The 25,929-nt window shown below is 38.3% G+C and overlaps 1 protein-coding gene and 1 long non-coding RNA gene across 5 annotated transcripts in view; one reads left to right on the plus strand and one right to left on the minus strand.

Moving 5' to 3' along the window:
* The window catches only part of ITGB1 (integrin subunit beta 1), a 47,069-nt gene that overhangs the window by 17,129 nt on the left and 4,011 nt on the right, over positions 1-25,929 (minus strand). For all 4 annotated transcript variants that reach the window (XM_043564852.1, XM_043564855.1, XM_043564851.1 and 1 more), the window contains exons 2-7: positions 11,666-11,732; positions 8,653-8,738; positions 5,668-5,890; positions 3,765-3,935; positions 3,020-3,258; positions 135-290 (exon numbers count right to left, since the gene is read on the minus strand). In XM_043564852.1, the coding sequence (XP_043420787.1) occupies positions 135-290; positions 3,020-3,258; positions 3,765-3,935; positions 5,668-5,890; positions 8,653-8,738; positions 11,666-11,732 (942 nt within the window). The remainder of the gene's footprint in view (positions 1-134; positions 291-3,019; positions 3,259-3,764; positions 3,936-5,667; positions 5,891-8,652; positions 8,739-11,665; positions 11,733-25,929) is intronic.
* Positions 14,040-22,223, plus strand: LOC122473977. The gene is made up of 3 exons (XR_006294750.1): positions 14,040-14,436; positions 16,926-17,069; positions 21,045-22,223. It is a non-coding gene; the product is annotated as an uncharacterized LOC122473977 (long non-coding RNA).

A 25,929-nucleotide genomic window follows, 5' to 3' on the forward strand; every position in this document is an offset into this window, starting at 1 on the left:
GAGCCCACACTTACCAAAATAACAAACCCCCAAACCTAGTAAAACCTACAAGCTTAATCACCCACAATACTCTTAGTATTAAACACTAAAATTCCACATGAGTTCATTCAATGTATAAGGAATTCAGCACTTACATAATAATGGCTCATTGTGTACACATCATTTTCCAGGTGACACTGTCCATCATTTGGTAATACAATGCCACCAAGTTTCCCATCTCCAGCAAAGTGAAACCCAGCATCCGTGGAAAACACCAGCAGCCGTGTAACATTCCTCCAGCCAATCAATGACTTGAAAAGAAAATGATTTCAATTTAAAAATACTATCCACGATCACTGCACATAAATCTTTAACCCTCATATAGGCTGCCATTGTACTTTTAACCTAATTCTGTATCTTTTTAACTTTTTTTTTGGCAGTGCTAATACTCTTGCCAATAAATGCACAGAGCCCATGCATTAAAGGCCCTCCACCCCATTGGAAAACTGTGTCTTGCCTGGTTGCCCATTTCTCTCAGCTAGTTTTTGAAAACTATCTTTGGGGTGTCTGGATGGCTCAGTCAGTTAAGCATCTGACTCTTGATTTTGGCTCAGGTCATGATCTCACAGTTTGTGGGATCAAGCCCTGCGTCGGGCTCTGTACTGACAGTGTGAGCCTACTTGGGATTCTCTCTCTTTGCCCCTCCCCAACTTGTGCATGCTCTCTCAAAATAAATATTTAAAAAATAAAATAGTAAAAATAAAAAAACGTATCTTTTAAAATCAACGTCTCCCTCCCCCACTAGAAGGTAGGCTAACTCTATGGGGGGGGGGGCGGGCAGGGAGCACATCTCCTTCTCCAGTAGCAAGCACAGGGCCCGGCACACAGTAGGTACCTAATGAATATTTGCTGGGGAAACAGAAATGTCTCAGCCCATTCCGTCCTTTACCTACTGCTGCTGCCTTGTTCTCATCCATCCTTCCATCCTTGCTCCCACCTTCTATAGTATATGCCTCCTTTATCCACCCTCTGTATTAGGCCTTCCTTTTTTTAACTACAGAAGAAATCATCTTCTCCAAACACCTGCCCTACCTAATTCCATCCAGTCTACCTCATAGGTACTATTTGTTCATTTATTTTATGCTCTTCTTTATTCAACAAAGAATTTAAAGTAGCAATAAAGGGGCACCTGGCTGGCTCAGCCTGTGGAGTGTGCAACTCTTGATCTCAGGGTTGTAAGTTCGAGCCCCATGCGGAGTGTAGAGATTACTTAAAAAATAAAATTTAAAAAAAAGCAGCAATGAAATCCTCTTCTATGGTAAATTTGTAAATACATTTGCCTAAATTTACTCAATACATCTTGTATATATCCTCATAAAGCTGTAAATTCCTTGAAGATATGAATTCAGTTTACTAATGCTGGCAATCCAAGTGTCTCTTGCATCTAGGGAAGTAGGTGGAACAGTTACTCTCAGTCAGCATGATAACCATGGAAAGACAGTAGAGGCCATGGATGCTATGGCTTGCTCTAATCCCACAGGCTGAGGCACAGCTGGAGGCAGCCCAAAGAATGTTCTCTCCACAGGGAGCTGCCAACAGGATCACAAATAAATGATTGTGAGAAAGGGTGGCAGGCTAGGCACTACCTGGAATATTAATCTTTCTTCCCCTTTAAAAGCCGAGACTATCTTTAAATTACAACTGCCCCAGGGAGAAATCAAAAGTAACAACAATATAGTACTTAATATTTGCTGAGTGCTTACTGCCACTTTATATGGATTACTGTATTTGTATTTCCTAACAGTCCTATCAGGTATATCTACTACTGTCCCTTCATACTGAGAAGGATACAGTCCTCGAGTGTGGCTAAGTAAATTGTCTAGCATCAGTAGCGATGGGAAAATGTGAAACCACGTTCGAACAGTCTATTCTCTTAAACACTATACCATACTGCTACACCATATCATTATCTTGGATATCTTGGATATAAGATATAGCACCTTAGCAAAAACTGGTCGAAAAATAACCATTAAGAAGCTTCAGGAATCAAGGAACAGGGAACATATATGAGTGTTCTAGGGAACAGGGGTACTATAAGGAAAAAAAAAGAGGAAAAATGAGACAGAAGTAGGTCTTAAGGCAAATCTTATTTAATACCTCACAATGCTTACTGGTTTAAGCTTCAGCCATGTCATGAAAATGTCATCTCAAAATCTTCAGCTGCTAAATGGGTCATAGAATTCTATCACTAGTCTAATGGAGATGAGCTTACTAAAAACCTTACAATTAAAATTATTAATAAGGGCGCCTGGGTGGCTCAGTCAGTTAAACATCCTATTCACTCTTGATTTTGGCTCACAGGATCTCACAGTTGTGGGATTGAGCCCTACAGTGGGTTCCAGCTGAGCATGGGACCTGCTTAAGATTCTCTCTCTCTCCCCCCCTCATGTGTTCTCTCTCTCAAAAATAAATTCAAAAAATAAATACAATTATTAATATTGTAGGGCTTCTCAAAATATATATGTTCATATAGATTACAAAGCAGAATTTAAAAAGTTCTTTTTGAATTACTAAGACACAGGAAGGCATCTTTCAAAGACAATGAGAAGAAAACTGATCAAAGGAAAATGGTATTGGAGATACAATTCCATTTGAGCTCTTTCAATTCTCCTGGTGAATCCTTGGACAAGATCAATTCCATCTCTGGCACAAGCCAGAAAGTCAGGACACCTGTGCCTCTTCTAAACACCTAGAATGCTAGCCAAGCATAGCTAAACTGCCCCACTGTTTCAAATGGTGAGCATTCTGGCTTTTAAAATCCCGTATAAAAGAAGTAATTGCCTGGTTGAAATAAGGACGTAATGATTAAATATGCTTTTACAAAACACTTGTGTAGCTGGAGGGAATTTAAGGGATCCAGTTCTGTACTTCTCTGGGATAATGAAGGATGATTTGGTATGTAGGTAATGTTTCTGTACTGAGAGTAAAATCACACCTAAAATTCATACAATAGCCCTTTGCAGGAAATGAATGCACTTACTCCGCAAACTGCAACTTGCATGATTGCATCAAAGCCACCTTCTGGAGAATCCAAATTTCCAGATATGCGCTGTTTACCAACAAGTTCATTAAATACTTCCCCTTTATCAGTAAGACTGAGCACATTTTTGTAGCTAAATGGGCTGGTGCAGTTTTGTTCACTTGTGCAAGGGTTCCTGAGCTTGGCTGGTGTTGTACTAATGTAAGGCATCACGGTCTTCTCCACAAATGAGCCAAATCCTGTAAAGGAAAAATGCATGTAGAGAGAAGGACAGATGGCTGGATAGACATGAACTTGCATTAAAAAAAATAAAGTATGTTACCACATAGAAGTCAACCTTTTTCTTTAATGAGAAATAAGGTTTTAATAATAAAGTTTGGAAAGGAGATCATTCTAACACAAAAAATCCAGGTGTAAAATGAGATTAGGCTGTACTGACAGGTGTAGTCATTAATTAGTAACGAATTACAATTTGAGTACTCAACATGTTTATAATACAACACATGAATAGAATAAGTCCCTGTTTCATTATCTATGGTGGTATGATGTGTGTTAAGTAACATGGTAGCATAAAGTAACAGAGGAACAAGAAGGGACAAAGATTACTAGATATGTGACAGGATTAGGTTTCCTCTCAGAAAGAAAAGGCTAAAAACTGGCCTGTTTATTTCATAAGTATGTGATGAAGAACAAAATTGCCGAGACTTAGACAAATGAAAATTATGAGTTTTCTTGATATCCCTACCAATACGGAAATCTGAAGTAATCCTTCTCATTTCATTCATCAGATCCGTTCCAAGACTTTTGACATTCTCCAAATCATCTTTCATAGAGTAGGAGAGGTCCATAAGGTAGTAGAGGTCGATAGGATAGTCTTCAGCTCTCTTGAATTTTAATGTAAATGTCTGCGGCTCCCCTAATTAAACAGAGATTAGAAAACAAAGTTAGTTTCCAGCAATCAAAAGCAAATGAGAAAAACCAAAATGGATTCAAAAAATAAACACTATAAAATGAAATGTATTACTGCCATAATCTTTTTTTTAAATTTTTTTTGAATGTTTATTTTATTTTTGAGAGAGAGAGAGAGAGACAGAGCATGAGCAGGGGAGGGGCAGAGAGAGAGGGAGACACAGAATCCGAAGCAGGCTCCAGGCTCCGAGCTGTCAGCACAGAACCCAACGCAGGGCTCGAACTCACGAGCCATGAGATCATGACCTGAGCCGAAGTCGGAAGCTCAACCGACTGAGCCACCCAGACACCCCACTGCAATAATCTTTACAAAAACCTGGGAATTTCACTGGTTAATTAAATGAGTGTATACTCCATTTCATTCAACAAATACTTACCATGCTAAGCACTGGGCATTCAAGATGAAAAAGACAATACTCCCATGGGCAAGATAGACAAACAGTAGATTTATAACTATGACCAAGGACAAGAGATAGATGCAACTGCATAAATTAGACTGGGGTGGGTAAGGCAGGGCACATTAGAGAGTATACCTGACTTCTAGAGGGTGAAGTTGTAAGACATTCTGTACTCTGTTTATATGTTAAGTAAACATCGTCTGATTTTTACTTCAGAAAACCTGGCAAAAAAAAAAAGTTTTAAAAATGAACTGTAGAGACAAAGAGCCTTGTTAAGAAACTACTGCAAAAATCCTTGAGGAAGACATGAAGATCTGAACTGAAACCATGAGGAAGAAGAAGAGGCGAGGGATAAAAGAGGCAGAAGGTAAAATGCATTTAGAAAACGCAGAAGAAAGAGAAGGTTTGGGTGAAAACTCATTGTTTGTTAACTTGTGGATGTTCTCTATACAGATTTCTAGTAGGCAGCTGAGTAAATGTGTTTGGGGCTTAGGAGAAAGGCTGTGTTACAGCACACAAATGGCTTTAAAGTTACGAGGGAAAAGCAACAATTAACTGCACTACAAAGAGGAAGAAGAAAAAAGACACAAAAAGGAGACTGGAAAGTAATGTTAAGAGATAAAAACTAGGAGTGCTACTGCTGAAGCCAAGAGGAGAGCATTTCAAGAAGTTTCAAGGAACGGTACAGAAAGGTTAAAAGAAGAAAAAAGGCCCTGACAGGGATCCACTAGGTTTGGTGGTTCAAAGTGATGGTAGAGCTTTGCCAAAACAGGTAGAGAAGCAGACTGAAAAGTGCTCAAGAGGGGAAGTCATGGAGACCACAAGTGTGCACCATTCTGTTGAGAGAAAAGGGACGGAAACTGGGAAGTGGAGGAAGAAGGCTTGTTTTCTTCTTTCTTTTTTCAGATGCAGGACTGCCACAGATTCTCATAAAAACTTACTATTTTCACAACATTAAACAAATACAAGGAAAAACACAGGTTAGAATGTTGTCTGTATATTAATTATACCTCAGGATGGATACTTTTATTTTTAAAACCCATTAAATATAATACTTTCTGACTCTTTAACAGAATTTGCTTTGAACATGAGGCAACCTTTATTATTTCAAGTTAATGTGACTTGCAGATTGCTATGTCTGCTACAAATTTCTAAATTTTGACACATTCCACATTTCTATGTGAGTACCAGTCCATATGTGAAAACCCCCTGACGGAAAATATAAAGTTGTCAAAAAGCTCCTGTTGAAATAAAGGTATTCATGCAATTAGATTTCTGTACCTGATCGCAACTGCAAAACCAACTGCTGAGGCTGGATTTGAGTAATATCTTCCGGCTGGAGCTTCTCTGCCGTTCCTTTGCTACGGTTCGTTACATTTTTATTTTTCTTTACATCTTTGGAGCCTCTGGGATTTTCTATGTCATCTGGATGGCAACCTTTCTTTTTCAAAGCTTCTAAATCATCACATCGCGCAGATGTAGGCATTCCTTCTTGTAAAAATGTCTAAGTGACATACAAAATATAGGTATAAATAGTAAGTATAATAGCCAAACATTCTGTTTAATCATAATTGCAAACATGCAATATTTAAATGCAAAAATCAAGTGACACAACTAACACACTTCATTTTTGGTTTTTAAACAAAACACCCTCTTCACCCAAATCATATGCTCTTGTTTAAAAACCAAACGAACTTAGGGCGCCTGGGTGGCTCAGTAGGTTAAGCGTCCGACTTCAGCTCAGGTCACGATCTCGCGGTCTGCGGGTGCGAGTCCCGCGTCGGGCTCTGGGCTGATGGCTCAGAGCCTGGAGCCTGCTTCCCATTCTGTGTCTCCCTCTCTCTCTGCCCCTCCCCCATTCATGCTGTGTCTCTCTCTGTCTCAAAAATAAATAAACGTTAAAAAAAATTAAAATAAAATAAAATAAAAACAAATGAACTCATTCTCTAGAAAAGTAATACCTTTGTTAATATATTATTAATAATTTATTACTTTGGTAATATTTAGGACTGACCTAAATGTACATTTTAACTGTCCCACTTTCAAATTATAAGTATTTAATCAAAGGAATTTCTTCAGTGAAATCACTTATTCAGAATGCTTAATGGCCACTAATAATGTATATACCCAAATACTGGACAAGTAGTTTTTCCCCAAAATTTCCCTTAGAAAAATCTTATATAAGTCTCTCATTAGCCTGAAGATGTCTCAATTAATGATACAATTTTTAAAAAGGAGACCAAGAAACTTACCACAGAATTAGTAAGTATTCCTAGAGGTTTGAAAAAATTTCAAGTATTGGTTAGTATTTTAAATAAGTCTTTTAAAATTTATTTTTAAAAACAATAATCACGGTGGTGATTATGTGACAATACAAAACAATAATCACAGTAAAATTTGATTACCTGACAAGGTCATGAATATATTTCCACAGAGTGCATTTTAAAAGAATAAAAATAAAAAAGGTCTGAATGGTATATAAATGGTACTTGTGGCTTGGGGTAAAATTTCCAGTAGTGATATGACCTCAAAATGTGTTATACCTCAAACAAATTAGATGGAAATAAAAATCTTATCAGATGACTGAAGAAGTATCTCAGTGAAAGCAAAAACACTGCTGTTAAGATGCACGTAAAATCTCTGAATAAAAATTTTTCACGAAATCTGAGAGAGGAGAAAAACAATGACCTTAGTGTATGGGTGGGTATGTGTCACTTCAAAATGTGTACCTGTAACAATCAATTATTATAATAGACATTTGAGTATTTCACATATATCCCTAAAAATTGTATATAGTTGTACTAGGCCAGAGTTGTTTTTTTTGTTTTTTAATTTTGACACTGGGAAAATGAGGAAATGCCTTTTATTTTGGGTCACTTTATCTTCAATTTCATATGGTATTTGTTTACTATCTACAAATTTCACAGTGCTGTGTAATGAGGATATTTAAATACAAAGAATATACAATGGTTTTGATCAGTTACTTTTTTTGATCAGTTACATAAAGAGCATTTATGTAACTAGAAAAACACCTGGAAGGGAATACCAAAAGTCAGATAATTCAAAGCTGAACTACTTTCTTGTATTATCAAACCTAAAATACTACCAAAGCACAGGAGCCTAGCATGGAAAACTTAAGACTGTAACACTCAAAGTTTCACTAAACACTTTCTGAAATACCCTTTAATAATTTAAGAATTATGCCACAAATATCAAAGGCTTAAGAACAGTTTGGCAAGTAAGCCTTGCCTGAGACAAAACTCAGAGCACTCCCCATTTCTTCCACTGTCTCCAAATGAATTCCAGAATACCATTTTTATGAGAACAGAAAGTGTCACTAGGAAAACTTTGAAATAACAAAACAAAAACCTCTGATTTTCCCTTTCATATGGTTAAACCATACAAAATATCTGATATTTGACCAGTTACGTACAGCTACAAACAGGCAGTTGAAATGTGTGGGGTCAAATGTCTGACTAAAATCAAGCAATTAACCTTTGACCTTCTGATATTATTTACCCTGTGAATAAATTATAAATCCTCAAAATGACTTCCCTTTATTCTGTTTTGATTCATTCATTCATACATTTACTTTTTCATTTAACATTAGTAAGCTTTGTGAAAGGTATCAAGTAAGCAATGTACAGAGATGACCACTGAATAAAATTTAAACCCTAACCTCAATGGGCTTTTATTAGGATGCAAATCAATTCTATTTTAGTTTTAACTCAAATATAATTAGGAAGGTTAATTTCTACCTCTCCTGTCAAAAAAAGAGAAAAATCTACAACAGTCAAATTAAATGGCTAGGGATTTATGGGAGGCTATTCAATAGAAATATAATGCATGCCACAAAGGCGAGCTACCAACGTACTTTAAAATTATCTAGTTGCCACACAAAAAGAAAAAATAAAAAGAAACAGGAAACTAATTTTAACAATATATACAAAATATTATCATTTCAACATTATTAATGATTTTTTTAATCATTAAGTCTTCAAACTTTGGGATGTATCTGGGGCTTACAGTAATTCTCAATTTGGAACATCTTGGAGTATATTTAAAGTGCTCAATAGCTACATGTGCCTAGTGGCTACTGTGTTTAAATAGCACACCTCCAGACCATCACATAGTGTTAGACACAGAATTGATACTTATTCGATAAACACTGATTTAAGTGAAAATCATATCTAACATTTCGTAAGGGTACAAAATTGGGCAACAGTAAATGACTAGAGAGTAAATGCCTTGAGCAATCTTACTTACTGAATTTATACACCATCCACAATTTGGCCCTGCTTGTATACATTCTCCACAGGATTTGGCATTTGCTTTTAAACATCTATTTTCATCTGTCAGGAGAAACAAAGAACAGGCAACTTTACTTGAAGTTTCAAGAGAGAAAATAATGAAAAATGATTAAAATGCAACATATATAAACGTTAAATATGAATAACAAAATGTCATATATTGTTACATATTATAATACTATATATTATATTATATCATATCATATCACATCATGTTACGTTACATTATGTTATGTTATGTTACATAATAGTTACTGAACTGATCCAGATGTACTCCAAAGACTGGTGATTTCAGATTACCTTGGCATAGAGAGCCATGAAAAAATAGTGATCTTTTTCTTGTCTTCTATAGCAGATTACGTACCAGTAATCTATACGCTTATTCTTTTCCTCAAAGGCATAATTTCAGGATCTATTGTTTGATGGTCATAATTATCAGTTTTCTTACAACTGGGTAAAATATTATTTATTTTCAATTAACTCATACTACCATATCCATACCTCCAGAAGCATCTGCAACTGCTTTCCTTTTATTTTTAGTATGTAAATACTTGAAAAGCCCAATTCATCCAGTCCACAATCTCATGATTTTTCAAGCTCTATGTCCAAAGTATGTCTCACATTTCTTTGAACCTACCTAAGGATCAGCATGCCTTTCATGTGGTAAGCACTAACATGGTCTGTCTCCAATGTGTATTCTCTAATTATAAACCTAACATATACCCATAATAGAAAATTTGGAAAATATATAAAAGCATAAAAAACAAAAAAATCACCCATAATCCACTCCCTAAGAGATAACTACTGTTAACACTTTTGTATATTTCTTTCCAGTCTTTTTTCTATAAAGACAGATTTAAAAAAAAAAATAGCAAGGAACCACACATAGAGACATTATTTATATAGAGAATATATATTTTGCATACTACTTTTTATACTTTATCTTGTTTCATTTCCAGTTCTCTGGAACTGGAAGCCTGGGTGGCTTAGTCGGTTAAGTGTCCAACTGTTGATTTTGGCTCAGGTCATGATCTCATAGTTCATAAGATTGAGCCCTATGATGGGCTCTGCACTGACAGCATGGGGCCTGCTTGGGATTCTCTCTCTCCTCTCTCTCTGCTTCTACCCTGCTCAGGTACTCATGTTCTCTCTCAAAATAAACTTAAAAAAAAAAAAATCTTCAAAAATATGCCTTTTAATGGTTATATATTACACTATATTAATGTACCCTATTTAATGTTGGACAAATTTAGATTTTTTCAATTGCATAAGTGCATCACTCACACACTTGCTCACGTGCACAAATTCTCCAAACACAAATATAAACATACATGCACATATATGTACCCACTGTGGTGACCATTCTCACAATGTAAAACTCTAATGATTTCCTTATCACAGATGAAAAACAATAGAAACACTGAGTGGAAAACTATTAATGTTTTTAATATTCTTTTTTTTAAATTTTTTTTTTTTTTAACGTTTATTTATTTTGAGACAGAGAGAGACAGAGCATGAACGGGGAGGGTCAGAGAGAGGGAGACACAGAATCTGAAACAGGCTCCAGGCTCTGAGCTGTCAGCACAGAGCCCGACGTAGGGCTCAAACTCACGGACCACGAGATCATGACCTGAGCCGAAGTCGGCCACTCAACCAACTGAGCCATGTAGGCGCCTCTAATATTCTTAATGTACACTAACTTCTATCCAAAAGTAATATTCAAATTTATAATCCCACAAACAGTATACAAAATACCATGTTCACCAAACCTTCAGCAAGCACCAAGTACTTTTTTAAAAAATTGTTTTTCATGTTTACTTATGTTTTTCAGAGACAGAGAGAAAGAGTGTGCAGGAGCAGGGAGGAGCAGAGAGCGAAGGAGACACAGAATCCGAAGCAGGCTCCAGGCTCCAAGCTGTTATCAAAGAGCCTGATGAGAGACTCGAACTCATGAACCAAAAGATCATGACTTGAGCCTAAGTCAGCTGCTCAACCGACTGAACCACCCAGGCACCTCCAAGTACTTTTTTAATATAAAAAATCTTTTACTCATTTAACCCCATTAGAGTATCAATTCACTTGTCACTTATTTAAGGTTTCATTCTTACCATATTTTACTGACCATTTGTTTTGTAAATTTTGTTTGCAAATGATTCCTCTATGGCATTCATCTGTTTTTATTAGGTCTCTATACATGCTAATGAAATTAAACCTTTACTGAGTTTCTCATCTTGTTGAGAAGATGATGGTGTTCTGACATCTACACACTTTGAGATTTTATGTTGTTGTTGGTTTTAAGTAAATCAACATTATCATTAATTTCCTTTAAAGTTTCTTCCTTCATTTTTCCATGTAGTAACTCCTTCCTGTCCTGAGATCAAATAAAGATCAAATAAATGTCACATGTAATGTATGTTTTGAGATTTGGAGGAGGGAACTACACATCCATTATTCCAGAGCTGGGTGCACCATGGTTTGTAAGAGGATTAAATACATTTTCAGCTTTACTTTTTATTCATCTTCTAGATAATGCCAACATTTTGCCAAGATTTTATGATCAAAGAGGGAGAACATCTTCTAGAACGTCAGTTGTGATAGTAATGGCTTGTTCATAATCCATCATCCTACACATTTACTTTATTTTCTAATACATTACACACCTTTGCTTTCTCTCTGCTCACTTAAACCTCTGTTACAATCTTAAAAGACCTTTCTGCAGCGTACTGTATTCCTGTCGCTTCGGCATTTCCTTAGCCAACTGGCCTTATCTCTATTCTGGGTGGTAGCGGCGAGAGGAGCCGGATGCCGAAGGGCCTTGCAGGCCCCTGTGAGAACACTGCCTGTCACCCTGAGTGAGATGGGGCGCTGCAGGGCTTTCAGAAGGAGCAGCATGATGGAATCTAACTGATCAAGAAGTAATACAAGACACTGAAACGAAAAGATAACCAGAAAACTTTTTTTTTTTTTACCTGCTTGGCCAAACACACAGCAAATTGAACTGATCAGTCCAATCCAGAAAATCAGTTGTAAATTCATCTGAAATACAAAATGTACATGGCTAAATATTAAGAAAATAACAAAAAAGATAACACGTTAAACACAAAACATTCCCAGTCACCTTATCTTCTGTTGATTTCATAAACATAATACCTCTCAGACCATTGCTTCTGCCATCCTTCTTTATATCCTTTTTCCTACCACCTCCCCTTCCCAGTTACCTCATCTTTCACTTACTCTACAATAGTTTCTGTTCCAGATCCCTGAATCCATTCTTGCCTTTCTCCCTATCAAATATATTCTAACATCTAATTAACAGTGCTCAAAAACGTGCCAAGTATTCGCTAACACCATAAAAGCTATTAACAGTCTTTGTTCCACGGAATCTCTCTCTGTGCCTATTACCTTCTGTGGCTCCTATGGGGGCCACACAGCCAGCCACATCCAGATGCCTCTGTTACCTCAATACTGAATTTTGAGTGAACCTGTCGAAATCCTCACGATTCACCCCCTTGATTACAACTTTTCAATAATTCCCATTTCTCCTCAGGCTAAGACCAACATCCTATACAAGGAAGGCCTGACTTAATTTTTGAGTCTGATCTCCTAGAATTAGTTATCTTTTTAAATAAAATCAACTTCTATGCATGGGATTAGTGAAATATTCCATTCAATTCCCTGTAATTTCTAGATCTACAAATGAGACCTAAAAAGAAAAAGTTCGGGAGGGTAGCCTTAAGAAGACCTGACAGAGGCTTAAATGTCTCCCAGAATCTCCAAAGATAAATTAAGTATTATCCTGTATATTATTCAGAATTATCCCAACCTGCACCCATTAGGTATAGGACTATTTTCCATTTTCATAATATTAATCTACACTTCAGCAGAGCTGGTCAAAGATGGGTCTCGCCACAGGTCACTAACCCTATCCTTTAACTGTTCACTGTTCTTGGACCAGGAGCCAATTATGCATGAATATCTGCCTCTCCCACAACAATACAAAAACCAAATACAATATAGACCAAAAATGTTTTTAAAATGATTTTGAATGTAAAGTACATATTCAGATGACATGTATGTAAAAATTACAGTGTACAAACATAAAGTACATACACATAATATAAAAATAATAGGTTTCTTTGTCTTAAAACTGTCATAGTGTTTTCTTCTTTTCACTTTCTTCATAAAAACAATTATGGCTGTGTAACTGTGTTGGATTTTCTTCTGTCTTGGTAAATTTCCTTTAGTAGGAAAAACATTTCTTTTTTTTTTTTTTAATTTTTTTTTTTCAACGTTTATTTATTTTTGGGACAGAGAGAGACAGAGCATGAACGGGGGAGGGGCAGAGAGAGAGGGAGACACAGAATCGGAAACAGGCTCCAGGCTCTGAGTCATCAGCCCAGAGCCTGACGCGGGGCTCGAACTCACGGACCGCGAGATCGTGACCTGGCTGAAGTCGGACGCTTAACCAACTGCGCCACCCAGGCGCCCCAGGAAAAACATTTCTTAAAAAACAAACAAACAAACCTCTAGCTTCAAAAGCTTCTATTCTAGGATGCTATTCCCACTGCTCTGGGAGAGTGCTTCAAAATTGTGCTCAGAGCACCCCAGGATTCCTGTGCCTCTTCTGCTGTTAAATGCTGTTTAAGCTTTCTCTGTTGGCTTCCCAGAGAAGAGCAGTAAGAATAACTTGCGTAGCTACATACTCTACACTGTGCTCAGACCAGAAAGTTCTGCTGTGCCACGAGCTTATAGTTTTGCTTACATATCACTTGTAACTGCATCCGAAAGACCGACAGAGGCAGAGTGTCATGGAAACAGGCCATGCCTACAGTTTGCCTTCTATGGCCTATCCAACAGGTTTATGTGCCATAAATCCACGTAGACTAAAATTCTAAGCAATTTGTATGTTATCAATTCCAAAGTTATGACAAAAAGGGCCTGGAACATTAAGACTGTGATGAATGGACCATCTGGGCAGTTTCTACACAAAGTGAATAGAACAAATATTTGTTCCATATATGGGCTGATATGTGTTTCCTCAGGATATTCCTCAGGCTACTTCATGACCACTAGACTGCTTTGAAAAACCTTTTAAAATATTACACAATTCAGAGGGTTACCACTAAGCTAAAGTTACTAGGTCACAGAAACATTCTATTATTAGTCAGCCTCGCAACCTTATGCTATGTACCTTTAAAATATTACTTTAACCACCCTGTCCTTTTCCTTCTGCAAACCTTGACAAGCCAGAGATCAGCCTTCTGGAAGAGCTCCAGACCCAGAAGGCAGAACAAGGCTTTAGTGTTGAAGAGCAGCTGAGAGAACAGGACAGGAGCTGAGAACAGTTTCAAGGACACTTGTCAACTCTCCTGTGACTGGTCAGCACACTCACAAGACACAGAGAGGCACTGTCATTGGCTGGTTACGCCTGTAAAAGGCCAGTCTTTCCCTCAAGGAAACAGAGAAGCCATTGGAGACAGAAGAAGGCAGCAATGAAGAGTAAAGAGCAGTGAGGACAAGGCTGAGAAGAGACCAGGGTTACAAGTGGCCAGGAGGAAAGTGCGCCACAGAGAGCAGGACATGCGGAGGAAATGGCACAGAAGATTCAGCAGCCTCCCCGTCAATCCAGCTCTTGAAGGTACTAGACCCTCCTGCATGGGTGGGGAGAAGAAGGACACCCCAAGAGCTTCCTGCAGCATTTCAGAACCTCCTCAGGAAGCACTTCTCCAAGTGTGGTCTTGTAAGTATCCACTTCAGATTTACCTGGATGCCCACCAGGGCCTAAAACCACAAGCTCAGTATGTGAGGCTTGTGCTCCACTGATTCCCAAGCAAAGGAGTTTCCTACCAAAGGCATTCCATGCAGAACAGTTCAGTATGAGGGGCCAACAGGGAGAGATGCCTCCAGGCATTATCCTGATCCTATCTTTTTTCTCCTGTTTGAAATCAAAGGTCTAGAAATAGTTGTCTATACTGTTCTCCATTCTGTAATCCCCTACTCCCTCCTCAACCAGCTGTAATTGGTGTCCATTTCCTATCATGCATGTGAAACTGCTCTTGCAAAAGAGAACCCTCCAGGCCTTATCTTACTGTCTGCATTCATTCATTCATTCATTCATTCATTCAAAAATGTCTTGACTGCCTATAATACGTATTCTGCAAGATACATCAGTTTGCCACCCACAGAATTCACACAAAGCACTTAATACACATTGCCATTCTTTCTTAATGCACTCTAGTCCTCGGGCTCTCCTGGTTTCTCCCCCACTGCTCTGGAAGTTCCTCCTCTGCCAACTATGTCCGGTTTTGTGCCATATATGGAGATACAAAATTTGCTGCCTCAGGAATTTTCCATTCCAAGACAAAAATACAAATGATTACAATATGTCATGATGGTTTCTGTAATGAAAATAAGGACAAAGTGCACTGAGGACACCAAAATCTGCCTAGCCACGTTCAGTGGCTTCATGAGTTTGGCAACACTAGAAATGTAGACATATGGGACCAGGCAGGCAAATGGAGAGAAGTGTTCCAGGCAAGAGGTTAGTACGTGCAAAGTCATGGAGTCCCGAGAAGAATTAGATAACTTCTTTCCAATCTTATTTCTAAACATACATGTTTGGGTGACTCCCCAACCCTCACCACCCAACTGGGATTGTCTCGCTCTAGCTTTACAGAAGAAAGACTAGAAAACATGTATTTATATGTTATTTGTAAGCTAAATCTAGTCTGTGGGAAGGAATATTTTTATCCCTGTAATTTTCTGAAGTACAAATTATGTTAAAATCTTAAAAAATCATAAAGGCCAAAAAGAATCTTAACATACTTATGCATTTCTGAAACTTAAGTTGTGAGATGGGAAAAAGAGAAACCAAAGACAGCAAGGCAGGAGGAGTTAGGTTGCAGCCAGCCAGCCATGCCCAGTTGAGATACTACCCGATACACAGCAGGGAGACACCACAGGATGGAGCAGCACACGCCACACACATACACTCACACACACACACACGCAACACACTCATGGCAGAAAATCAGCGAGGGAGGGGAGGAGGGTCAAGACAAGAGCTACATATGGGCACTACTCTCACCGCTGAGGTTGGGCCTAAATGAACTCACATGGTAGTGATGAACAAGAAGACAAACGTGTGATTACGGCGTAGCCCAGTGGGGCCTGACAGTTGCTTAGAAAAGGAAGTGTGAGAAAGAAAAGAATCACCATTTTTGAACAAAGAAGGCAGGAGGAGAATGAAGTTAGAGGAGCAAATAATGTCTTAGCTACAGATCTGCAAAAGGTGAGAAGCCTGAGGGGAAGCAAGGGAGGACGACACCTATGGGGAAGTTAAGACACAGATCCTCATCTCAGGAGGTAGGTCAGGGTCAGAGATGATTACCCAGCAGTGGATGGCATAGAGGCACAACCGAGACTAGGAAACAGAGGAGACTGTGAAGGAAAGAACACTCCAGAAAAGAGGCGAGCTGGAGAGGTGAAGACACAGGAGAGGGTAACTGATGGTGTGGAGAGGGTGAGCCTCCAAGGCACAGAGAGGGCGAGCATCCAGAGTGCGGGTGAGTGTAGGAGCCCAAGGAGAGGGGCTTCTTTCAGTCAGTGCAGAGCAGGGCAGCCTAGGTCCCTTCTGCAGGAGGGGCAGGGCAGGAGTAAGTGGGGCTGAAGGCTGGAGGACACTAGGAATGCGTATAGCAGCATCACAGAGCTGAGGGCTTACAAAGGCCCATCTGCAACACTCGAAACTACCTGCTCACACCCATCTTTCCTGATGGGCTCCGGGCTCCAAGAAGACAGAGGCTTGGTGTGTCTTATTCAGCTTTAGTACCTAGAAGCACCTGGCACAAAGTCAATGCTCAAAAAGTTTTGCAGAACTATATTAAATTGTATGACATTTTTCTCTGACATTACTCAGAAGCCCAGAAGAGTTCTCAGAATTAATGTGCAGGTCCTCTCTAAATAGAAAATAGTTACTGTAGACACCCTAGTGATACCAATTTTCAATTCATTTAAGTATATACAGCCAACTTAAAGCTAGATATAAAATGCTTCGTAGTCCTGGCTCTCACACATTATGAACCAACATTTACATATGCAAATACAAACTAGGCACTAAAATAATAATTACTCTGTTACAAGGTAGTCAACCAGATAATCCAGATGTTGGTTGCATACTGTTACAATTATTAGCACAAAAGCAAAACATTGTTTTACAAATTCTTACAGCTCACATCACTGAGACTACTTCCCTTGGGTTCTCAGACTTCACTTCGAAATCACTACATTAATCCATTGGTTTACGGAACAAGTGCAGGCACTGAGGAGGCCTTGGCATTGCTGACAAAGAGTTAACAACAAAGAGCACAACAGGTAGGTGAGAGAAAAGGGGCTCATGTAAACAGGGGAGGGAAGAGAGCTAGAAAATAAGGACAGGTTTATCATTTCAGAGACAGGCAGTCTTAGGTAAAAAGGTCTAAGTGATGCTACAGCTTTGGGCAATTGTTTTGGCCAGAGTTCCTTCTGAAAGTAGAGGTCGAGACAAAAACAGGAGTGCAGGCGATTATTATTACCGAGGTGACCCCAGGGAAAGACACAGATACTAAAAAGAGTGAACCGAGACAGCCAATTCAGGAGACTTATTTACCATGGGGGTGCCTGGGGCCTTGATCTGGCTGAGAAGTTTTGAGAAGCACACAGAAACTGTGTCCAGAAGAGGGTCAATGTGGAGAAGTACATTAATTAATTCTAGTCCCCACAGGTAAAAGTTTGCCCCAAGGAGTATTAATTCCCCCACACTTCCAAGAACTACAGTGCATCTGCCCAGAAGGCTGCACCAGCTTCTCACCCCACAGACAGACAAGGGAGGTCCCAAGAGGAACCTGAGGCATGCTGCAGTCAGCCAAAAATGAGTCATAAAACGAACTGTTCCCAGCAGCACTGGCTGCAATCAGAGAAGAGGCCAGGAGGAGGTGAGGACAGAAGGGGTCTCTAATTCAGTGCTCAAAGGCCACTGGAGTTGAAAGACTCAAGAGAACAACTAGAAAAGAGTGTGAGTTTTATCTGAATGAACTCTTGAAGACCCTGATGATGGCAAGAACTGTGGAGGGTTTTAAGTCAGACACACATACATGTACTAAATCAAATATAAACAATCTGTTTTAAAAATTTAGTATTGAAGGGGTGCCTACGTGGCTCAGTGAGTTAAGCATCAGAGTCTTGAGCTTGGCTCAGGTCATGATCTTGAGGTTTGTGCAATCGAGCCCCGAATAGGGCTCTGCACTGACAGCACACAGCCTGCTTGGAATTCCCTTTCTCCCCCTCTCCCTCCCTCCCCAACTGGCACACACGTGCACTCTCTCTCAAAATAAATAAATTAAAAAAAAAAAAAAACACTGTAATTTAGTATTTAAGATACATGTAGCTCTTATCCATCTACTAGCTGTGTGAAGCTAACCTGTCTTATAAATAGCCATCTCCTGGAAGTCAGTGCTTGGCGTTCTTTGTATGAAGTGCAGTATCTTCATATTTAATAAAGAAACTAAAGGTAAAGGTAACTGAAAATATTGAGGTACCCAAAAACCAAAAACAAAACCCAAACCAGTTAAGCTTAAGGAGGGCAAGGAGTGTGTTATGCCCAGCACTTCAGTAACAGGCTAGCACAGAGTTAAGAGAATGGACAGAATGCCTAGCTCCAAATTTCTGAACTATGTTTGAAGATTTTGCTTTTTTTCATTCATAATTATAACCAGAAAAATTTTGACTGATCCACATTAGGGGGGAAACAAGATTTGGAAGAAAGGATAAGGGTTAGAAATAACACGACTGTCAAGAACAGATAAATGTTCATTATTATATCCAGAGACTTATCAAAACCTTTCTATGCTGTTTAACAATAAGGTTTAATCAGAAGCTTTAATATTAGATACTAATTATCATATTAATTAAATATAACTAGATGACTTCTAAATACACGTTCTAACACTTGGATTCCTAACAATTTATATGTAAAATAATAAAAGCAGCAAAATCTCGATGTTTTATATTACATTAGGCAAAATACAGGTTATTTATGAACATCAGTATCACAGATTACCTTACACAAGATCAGGGTAGGAGAGAACATACCTAATGCAAATAGAAGACTTGAGGCTTCTGTCAAGGAGAAGCAAACCTAGGAGAGGCTGAAAGAAGGAAACTTCCCTGAAAAGACATCTTACCAGTAGAAACATGAATCTGAATGCTCTACACCAGTGGGATTTCATTCATGGACTGTTTGTAGTCCTGTCTGTAGTTCCACAAAAGGAAGATCTATTTGTTCATTTACAGGGCCAGAGTAGGTATACAGCAGGCACAGACAAGAATAACACAATACACTGAGTTTTGATGATTTAGGGTAACTTGTAGCAAAGTCATCTCACTTTTAATTCACCTTCAAATGATTATAATAATAATAATGATAAAAAATAATAACAGCTATCTCTCCCAAGTGACTCTGTGGTTGGCAATGATATTACCTTTGCTTTACAGATGAGGAAACCAAACCACAGAGAGGTTAAATAACTTCTCCAGAGTCACATAGGTATAATGGAGATCAGACTGTCTGAATCACAAGCTGTGAGATTGGATTTGTGCTTCATGAAACTAAGTTTTTGAAGGCCTACTCAAGTCATTATTGAAAAAAAAAAAAAAAAGAATATCTGTCCAGTGTGAGAACTGACTCAAAGCATAGAAATGGAAAGGATTTATAATGTTCTGTGAGTTTATTTCTCAGTGCTTCAAACTGAATGGAGGCTAACAAGTTATTTTAATTGTCAAATTTCATGAGTGTACCCACAGGTTTTGCATCTTATTTCTGTGGAGACATTTTACCCTAGTATTATTTTTTTTTTACCATATTCAAGTTTATCTAAGGGGTCATAATTCATTCCTTAAACAATAAATCATCTTAAACATCTCCCCCAAACAATAACATTTTCGTGGTTAATAGCCTGAACTGCATACATTGTCAAAAACTGCAGATAATTATTTTAATCTCCACTCTAAACTCACCTTTATCCACCAAATTAAGTGTGATTTTATGTTCTATTCAAACTTCTAAATATATACTTAATGTTTTTAACATTGTCACAAATAACTCATTTGGCATTTATATTTACATATAACATCTCCAGTAACTTTTTATGTACTAAATTTATAGAAATTACATTTTACAGAAATTACATTTTACAGAAAAATTACTTTTAAAAATACGGTGAGTTACAGTTATTTCAAGTTTTAAAATAAGGTGCCCAAAGCCAACTAGTACAAAAAGAAGTCATCCACAAAAGATTTCTTCCTATAAAATATTTGCAAAGGGTACATTTTTATTCAATACAACCAATTAAATTCAAGTCAGCAAGTATGTATTACATATCTACTATACCAGATAAAGCTAGACACAGCTGGAATATGAACCTAGGTCTGATTCAAAAGCTCAAGCTTTCAATATAAGTAGGTTTCTAATAAGAAAAGTTAAGGGTGGGGTGCTTGGGTGGCTCAGTTGGTTAATCTCACAGTTGGGGAGTTCGAGCCTCACTTCAAGCTCCACACTGAATGCACAGTCTGCTGGGATTCTCTCCCTCTCTCTCTCTCTGCCCCTCCCCTACATAAGCACTCTCTCAAAATAAATAAATAAAACTTAAAAAAAAAGTTAAGGGTTTTCACTTTTCAAATGCTCTTCCAGACAATAGAATTTACTTCCGTTTTTATGTCCTAACTTTTTGTTTATGTATTGAAAGAGAGAAAGCACACATGTGAGCCAGGGAGAGGCAGAGGGTGAGTCCCAAGCAGGCTCTGCTGTCAGCACAGAACCCAACATGGGCCTCAACACAGGGATCGGTCCCACAAACCATGAGATCGGTGAGATTATAACCTGAGCCAAAATCAAGAGTAGGACGCTCAACAAACTAAGTCACCTAGGCGCCCCTATGTCATAACATTTTAAAATCTTTTCCCCTTAATGGTAGAAAAGATGAGGATACCTACATTAAGGTATATCATAAATCTCTCCTAAAAACATAAGAAAGTCTCTCCCACCATCATTATTTTCTGTATCTGCTTTTTAAAAGGGAAAAGATAAATATTTTTCTAAAATCTAAATCTAGATTTTTCTAAAATCTAAAATATTCTAAAAGAATAGTATTAAATATCAATGTAGACCATAAAAATAACACAGAGCCAAACTGCAAGCCTCAGAGAATTCACATACAGCTCTTCCCACTTCTCCCCACAGAGAGCAGACAGATGGGGAAGTCCACATGGAAGGTGCTCAGAAATGCTACTGATCTCTATTCCATCAAATTTCAGGGTGAGAGGGAGGACGCATTCCTCGGAGGCAAGAGCATCTTTCCCCTACAAGAAGAACATTGAAAGTCAACATTTTACTTCCCTTTGTCTGGCAGGAAGATGTATGTGCTGGTGACTATGAAAGTGTTTATGACCCAAACAATAAGCCAAAATTAATGATCAACAAAAACTTAGCAGAAAGGATAAAAAAGAAAAAAAGAAAGAGAGAGAAAATAGGAAAGAGAAAAGGCTAAAAACTCCAATGTGAAGATGCAACTAATACCTCACTAGAAGTCTTTTTCTGCCTAATGCGGAGAAATAGAACAGTAGTCTCAACTAGAAACCTTTCTATAATTCACTACTCCCGACCAGAATAAAAGAGTGCTTTTTATGAGCACTGACCCCTTCTTACCCAAAGGTGGCATCAACCTGAAGATAATGAGCTCCAACAACAAAGGTTAGTCTGCTCCAAAGCTACAGGCTCACAAAATGATTTGAAACCTGAGAACGGCTCATGACGGGACTAGATGCTTTAAGAAAATGACAATAACTGAATAGACTGAAGCAAAATTCATCACTAGTAAGTACTCTACCCACCTTCTCCAAGGCAACATGAATATGGAAGATGGATCACCATCACCTACCACCCAGTCCACAAGTGCACAGGAAAGATAAAGAATGGATATACTGCATGTTGGCACATAAAAAGCCTCAAAGATAAATCAGCTGGCGGGGGGGGTGGGGGGGGGCAGGTAAGGGCATGGAACTTATTCAGGAAAAACTTCTACAGAAGAAAAGTTAAAGGAAGTGAAGAATCTTCCAGGAGAAAATCTAGATGAATTCATTATGTTCTTGAAGAGACTTAGAAAATCTCAAATAGGTCTTCTAGCAATCAGTCAAAAACAGTTAAGAACAAAACTAGAGGAAAAGCATAGAGAACTCAGGAAGGAAATTTAAGTTGAAATCCCTATAGAACTCTTAAATATGAGCAACAGAATCAGCATGGCAGGCCAAGCATGGACGAGAAAAACCACACCGAATTCAAAATGATTCAAGCCAATCAGACACATTATGATAGAGCCAATAGTGATCTAGGAAACAGGTAACTGGTAGACTACCACCACCCTTCCAAAAGGAGAGCCTATGTGAGAATGAAAGAAAAAAAAAAAAAGATTCAGAGCTTTCAGGTTAGTAAACTGTGGAGATTTAGGGAGAGGGCATGGAAGAAGCTCCCTGCCCCTTCCCTATTCCTTGCCCTATGCATCTCTTCCACCTGGCTGTTTATGAGTTATATCCTTTTATAATAAACTGTTAACCTGGTAAAGACAAAACAAGCAAACAAAAAACGATCAAGCATTAAACTAAAAAAAACTGCTGAGGGGGCATGTAATAAACTCGAAGACTGAAGAAGGACAAACTTAAACACAAGCAGGAAACTAAACACTTTAACAAAACTGTTAAGCCGTATTATTAAAGGCTGATCCAAAACGAGCATGGAAAGTTGCCTGAAATGAATTGTTCCAAGATCCTCCTTGCACTCAAAAGAGAAAACATTACCTAGCAATTGATATTTTTCAAACCTGGGGCACCTGGGTGGCTCAGTCGGTTAAGCAGCCGACTTCGGCTCAGGTCATGATCTCACGGTCCATGAGTTCGAGCCCCGCATCGGGCTCTGTACTGACAGCTCAGAGCCTGGAGCCTGTTTCGGATTCTGTGTCTCCCTCTCTCTGACCCTCCCCTGTTCATGCTCTGTCTCTCCCTGTCTCAAAAATGAATAAAACGTTAAAAAAAAAAAAAAAGATATTTTTCAAACCAGCCTAGTAAGCTGTTCCTTCTCTACACTCCCTATGGCTATAGATTTGGCCCTTCCCTGGGAGGAGAAAGGAGTAAGTTAGTAAGAGTTTTGTTTGAGAATTTAACTATGGGGCAAGTTTACAAAGATAATTGTGAACGCAGCTAGCAAAAAGTGAAATGTTAACCATCCTGTTATAATAGCATCAATAAACAATGAAAGTAACAGTTGTTCCACATTATTTTCATTAAGGGGAATTGTAAATTATGTTCCCAAATTGTGTAATTTTACCTACTTTTAGGCAGATCACTCTAAAATTCTTTCTTGATCAAAACTCTAATAAATTTTGACCATATCTTTTGCCACAGCTCATCTCTGCCCTGTAGTGGAGTGGAACAAGAACAGCACTACATATATTTTAAATATATAACACATGTTTTAAAACAAACTATACAAAGGGAGAAATCAATTTCCCATTGTACTCAGCACTAGGTGGGAATAATATCTAAATACAATGATCAATGTGAAAGCTCTTAGCAACACACATCATTACGATTATCTGTAGATTACATTTTACTTAATTTCTGAATTTTCTTCTTGCTCTCCAACACATTCACTAGTCACAGGCATCTAAACATAAGAACCTGAGTGACTACTTAATAAACGGTTTTCAATCTTTTTAAATCCATGCTTCTTTAGCAAGTACAAATCCATTCCTATTGTGTTTTTTGTTGTTGTTTTTCCTAATATAATGCTGAATGCACTTTTTCAAACTACAACCTCCTTCTCCAACAATCAAATATGACCTACCATGACCCCTTTTAGGAAGCACTGAAATCATAATATGAAATAAGTCATACAGTGGTGCCTGGGTGGCTCAGCCGGTTACCTGACCGACTCCAGATTTCAGCTCAGGTCACAATCTCATGGTCATGAGATCAAGCCATGCACTGGGCTCCACGCTGGGCATGGAGCCTGCTTAAGATTCCCTCCCTCCGGCCCTCCCTCCCTTTCTCTCTCTCTCTCTCTGCCCCTCTCCCACTTATGCTCACTCTCTTTCTCTCTCTAAAAAAAAGAAAAATTGTACATTAACTGTAAGATATTGGAGAGCTAATTATTATTCTGAATTTCACAAAGAGTACAAAAGCTTAAGTTACTCACATTCAATAAATATTTATACACTCAAATGTGACTTCTCTACTTCAAATGGTACATTCCCAGTAAGTTTTTCATGTAAATACTTTCCTCATCCACTGAAACTATATTCCCTACAACAAAATAAAATGCTAATTTTTTTTTTTTTGGCCTTCATTGGCTCTTCATCTCTTCACACCACAATAAGCAGAACTACTCCTTTTCTGATTCTTTATTTAAGTTTCTAGCACAGCAAATAACAAACTTCCAGTGATGCTCAATATCATGTTGTTTTAATTCAAACGTCTATTATAACTATACTCACGTCTGTGAACCACACCAGACAAAAGTTGGAGGACAAAATCCAGGCCTTCAACAGATACACACACACACACACACACACACACACACACACACACACACACACACACACTTTGCTAAATTAAACTGAATTCTGCCTTATACCTGCAGTGTCCTTGGAATATGTCACCCATCTGTCACCCATTTCTGTGCTCATACCATTCCAAGCTCCTTTATAAAGCCTTCCAAAACCACTTAAGCCAATGCTGATCTTTTCCCAAAATCTATTACAGAAAATTATCTGGTACAGTACAATGAGTAAAGTATTCTTTGGTATTTGTTATGTTTCCCTAGAATAAACACAACTTGTCCTAACTAGACAATACACTCAACAGCAAAGTCCACGTCAACTGCTTGTTCCACCTCCACTCAGCACAGCATTTTCCAGGTAACTGGCTCTCCATACACAGATAGATTAAAATGTAACATACTACAGAGTTACATCCCACAAAGAACTAACAGTCATAGATTTGGCTGGTCAACACTGGCAGGTTTTCTTAAAGCAATAATTTGGCACAGTACCTGTCCTCTCTGGTTATGATACAAGAAAATGGCTGCTCACGGGAGGAGAGCTGCCCTCCACACTGCTTGGGTGACTCACAGAATGACAGAATGATGGAAACATACTGACCACTTCTGTATGGTGCAGCTGTAGAAACCAAAGCCCTGGAAGGTGAAGGTGAAGTATTCCAACAAAGGTCACAGACGGATTCAGTGGCAGAGCTTGTACCGAAACCCAAGTTTCCCACCTCTCAATTACAAAGCCTTTATTACATCAAACTGCTCTTCCAATATGAGTCTAAAATGACTACTAAGTCATTTTGTCTTTACCTCAAAAATGTCAACCACAGGAAAAACTTGTGAATTCTCAAGTCACTCACTAAACTGTCACACAAAAAGAATTAGGAATTAAGAGAAGAAACAGGACAGGAAATGCTTTCCTGGATTCCTTTTCCTCCACCCAGCCCTGGACAGTTTGTAAGTGTTCCCAGGCTTTCTGTCCAGCCCCTTTTCACTCTACACACTCTCCTTTGGTAGTCTCATCTGCAGGCCATCGCTTCAACTAGCCCTTGTAGACTAAGAATTCCAGAATCTGAAGCCCCCAGCCAGACTTCTTATTTTGAGCTCCCAATCTGTGTGTTCAACTACGCTCTTAGACATCTCTACCAACGTCCCATAGTCACTTATAAAAACACTCGGCATTATAATTCATCATTTCCTCTCCCTCCAGTCAACCTGTACCACCCCCTTGTGATCATACTGCCTATCTTGGCAAATGACACCACCTACACAAAAACCCGTGTCACTTTGGGTTTCTTTCACCTCTCTTACCTTGAAAACCAAATCTCAATCCCCCCTCCTGAATACAGTAGCGCTTGTACCCCATCCAAATCATTCCTTATGCCAATGATCTCCAAAGCTTTTCCATCACTCACTTTTATTACTGAAAAGATTTTTGAACAAACATATGCCTAAAATATGTACATATTTATTTATATATTAAAATTCATGTACTTCTACAGCAGTACAGTTAAGACTGTAAGTCATGATAAAAATTTTAAACTTTAAAATATATATATATATATATATATATATATATATATATATAAAATATTAAAT

This window comes from Prionailurus bengalensis, chromosome B4, assembly GCF_016509475.1.
Source record: "Prionailurus bengalensis isolate Pbe53 chromosome B4, Fcat_Pben_1.1_paternal_pri, whole genome shotgun sequence".
NCBI lineage: Eukaryota > Metazoa > Chordata > Mammalia > Carnivora > Felidae > Prionailurus > Prionailurus bengalensis.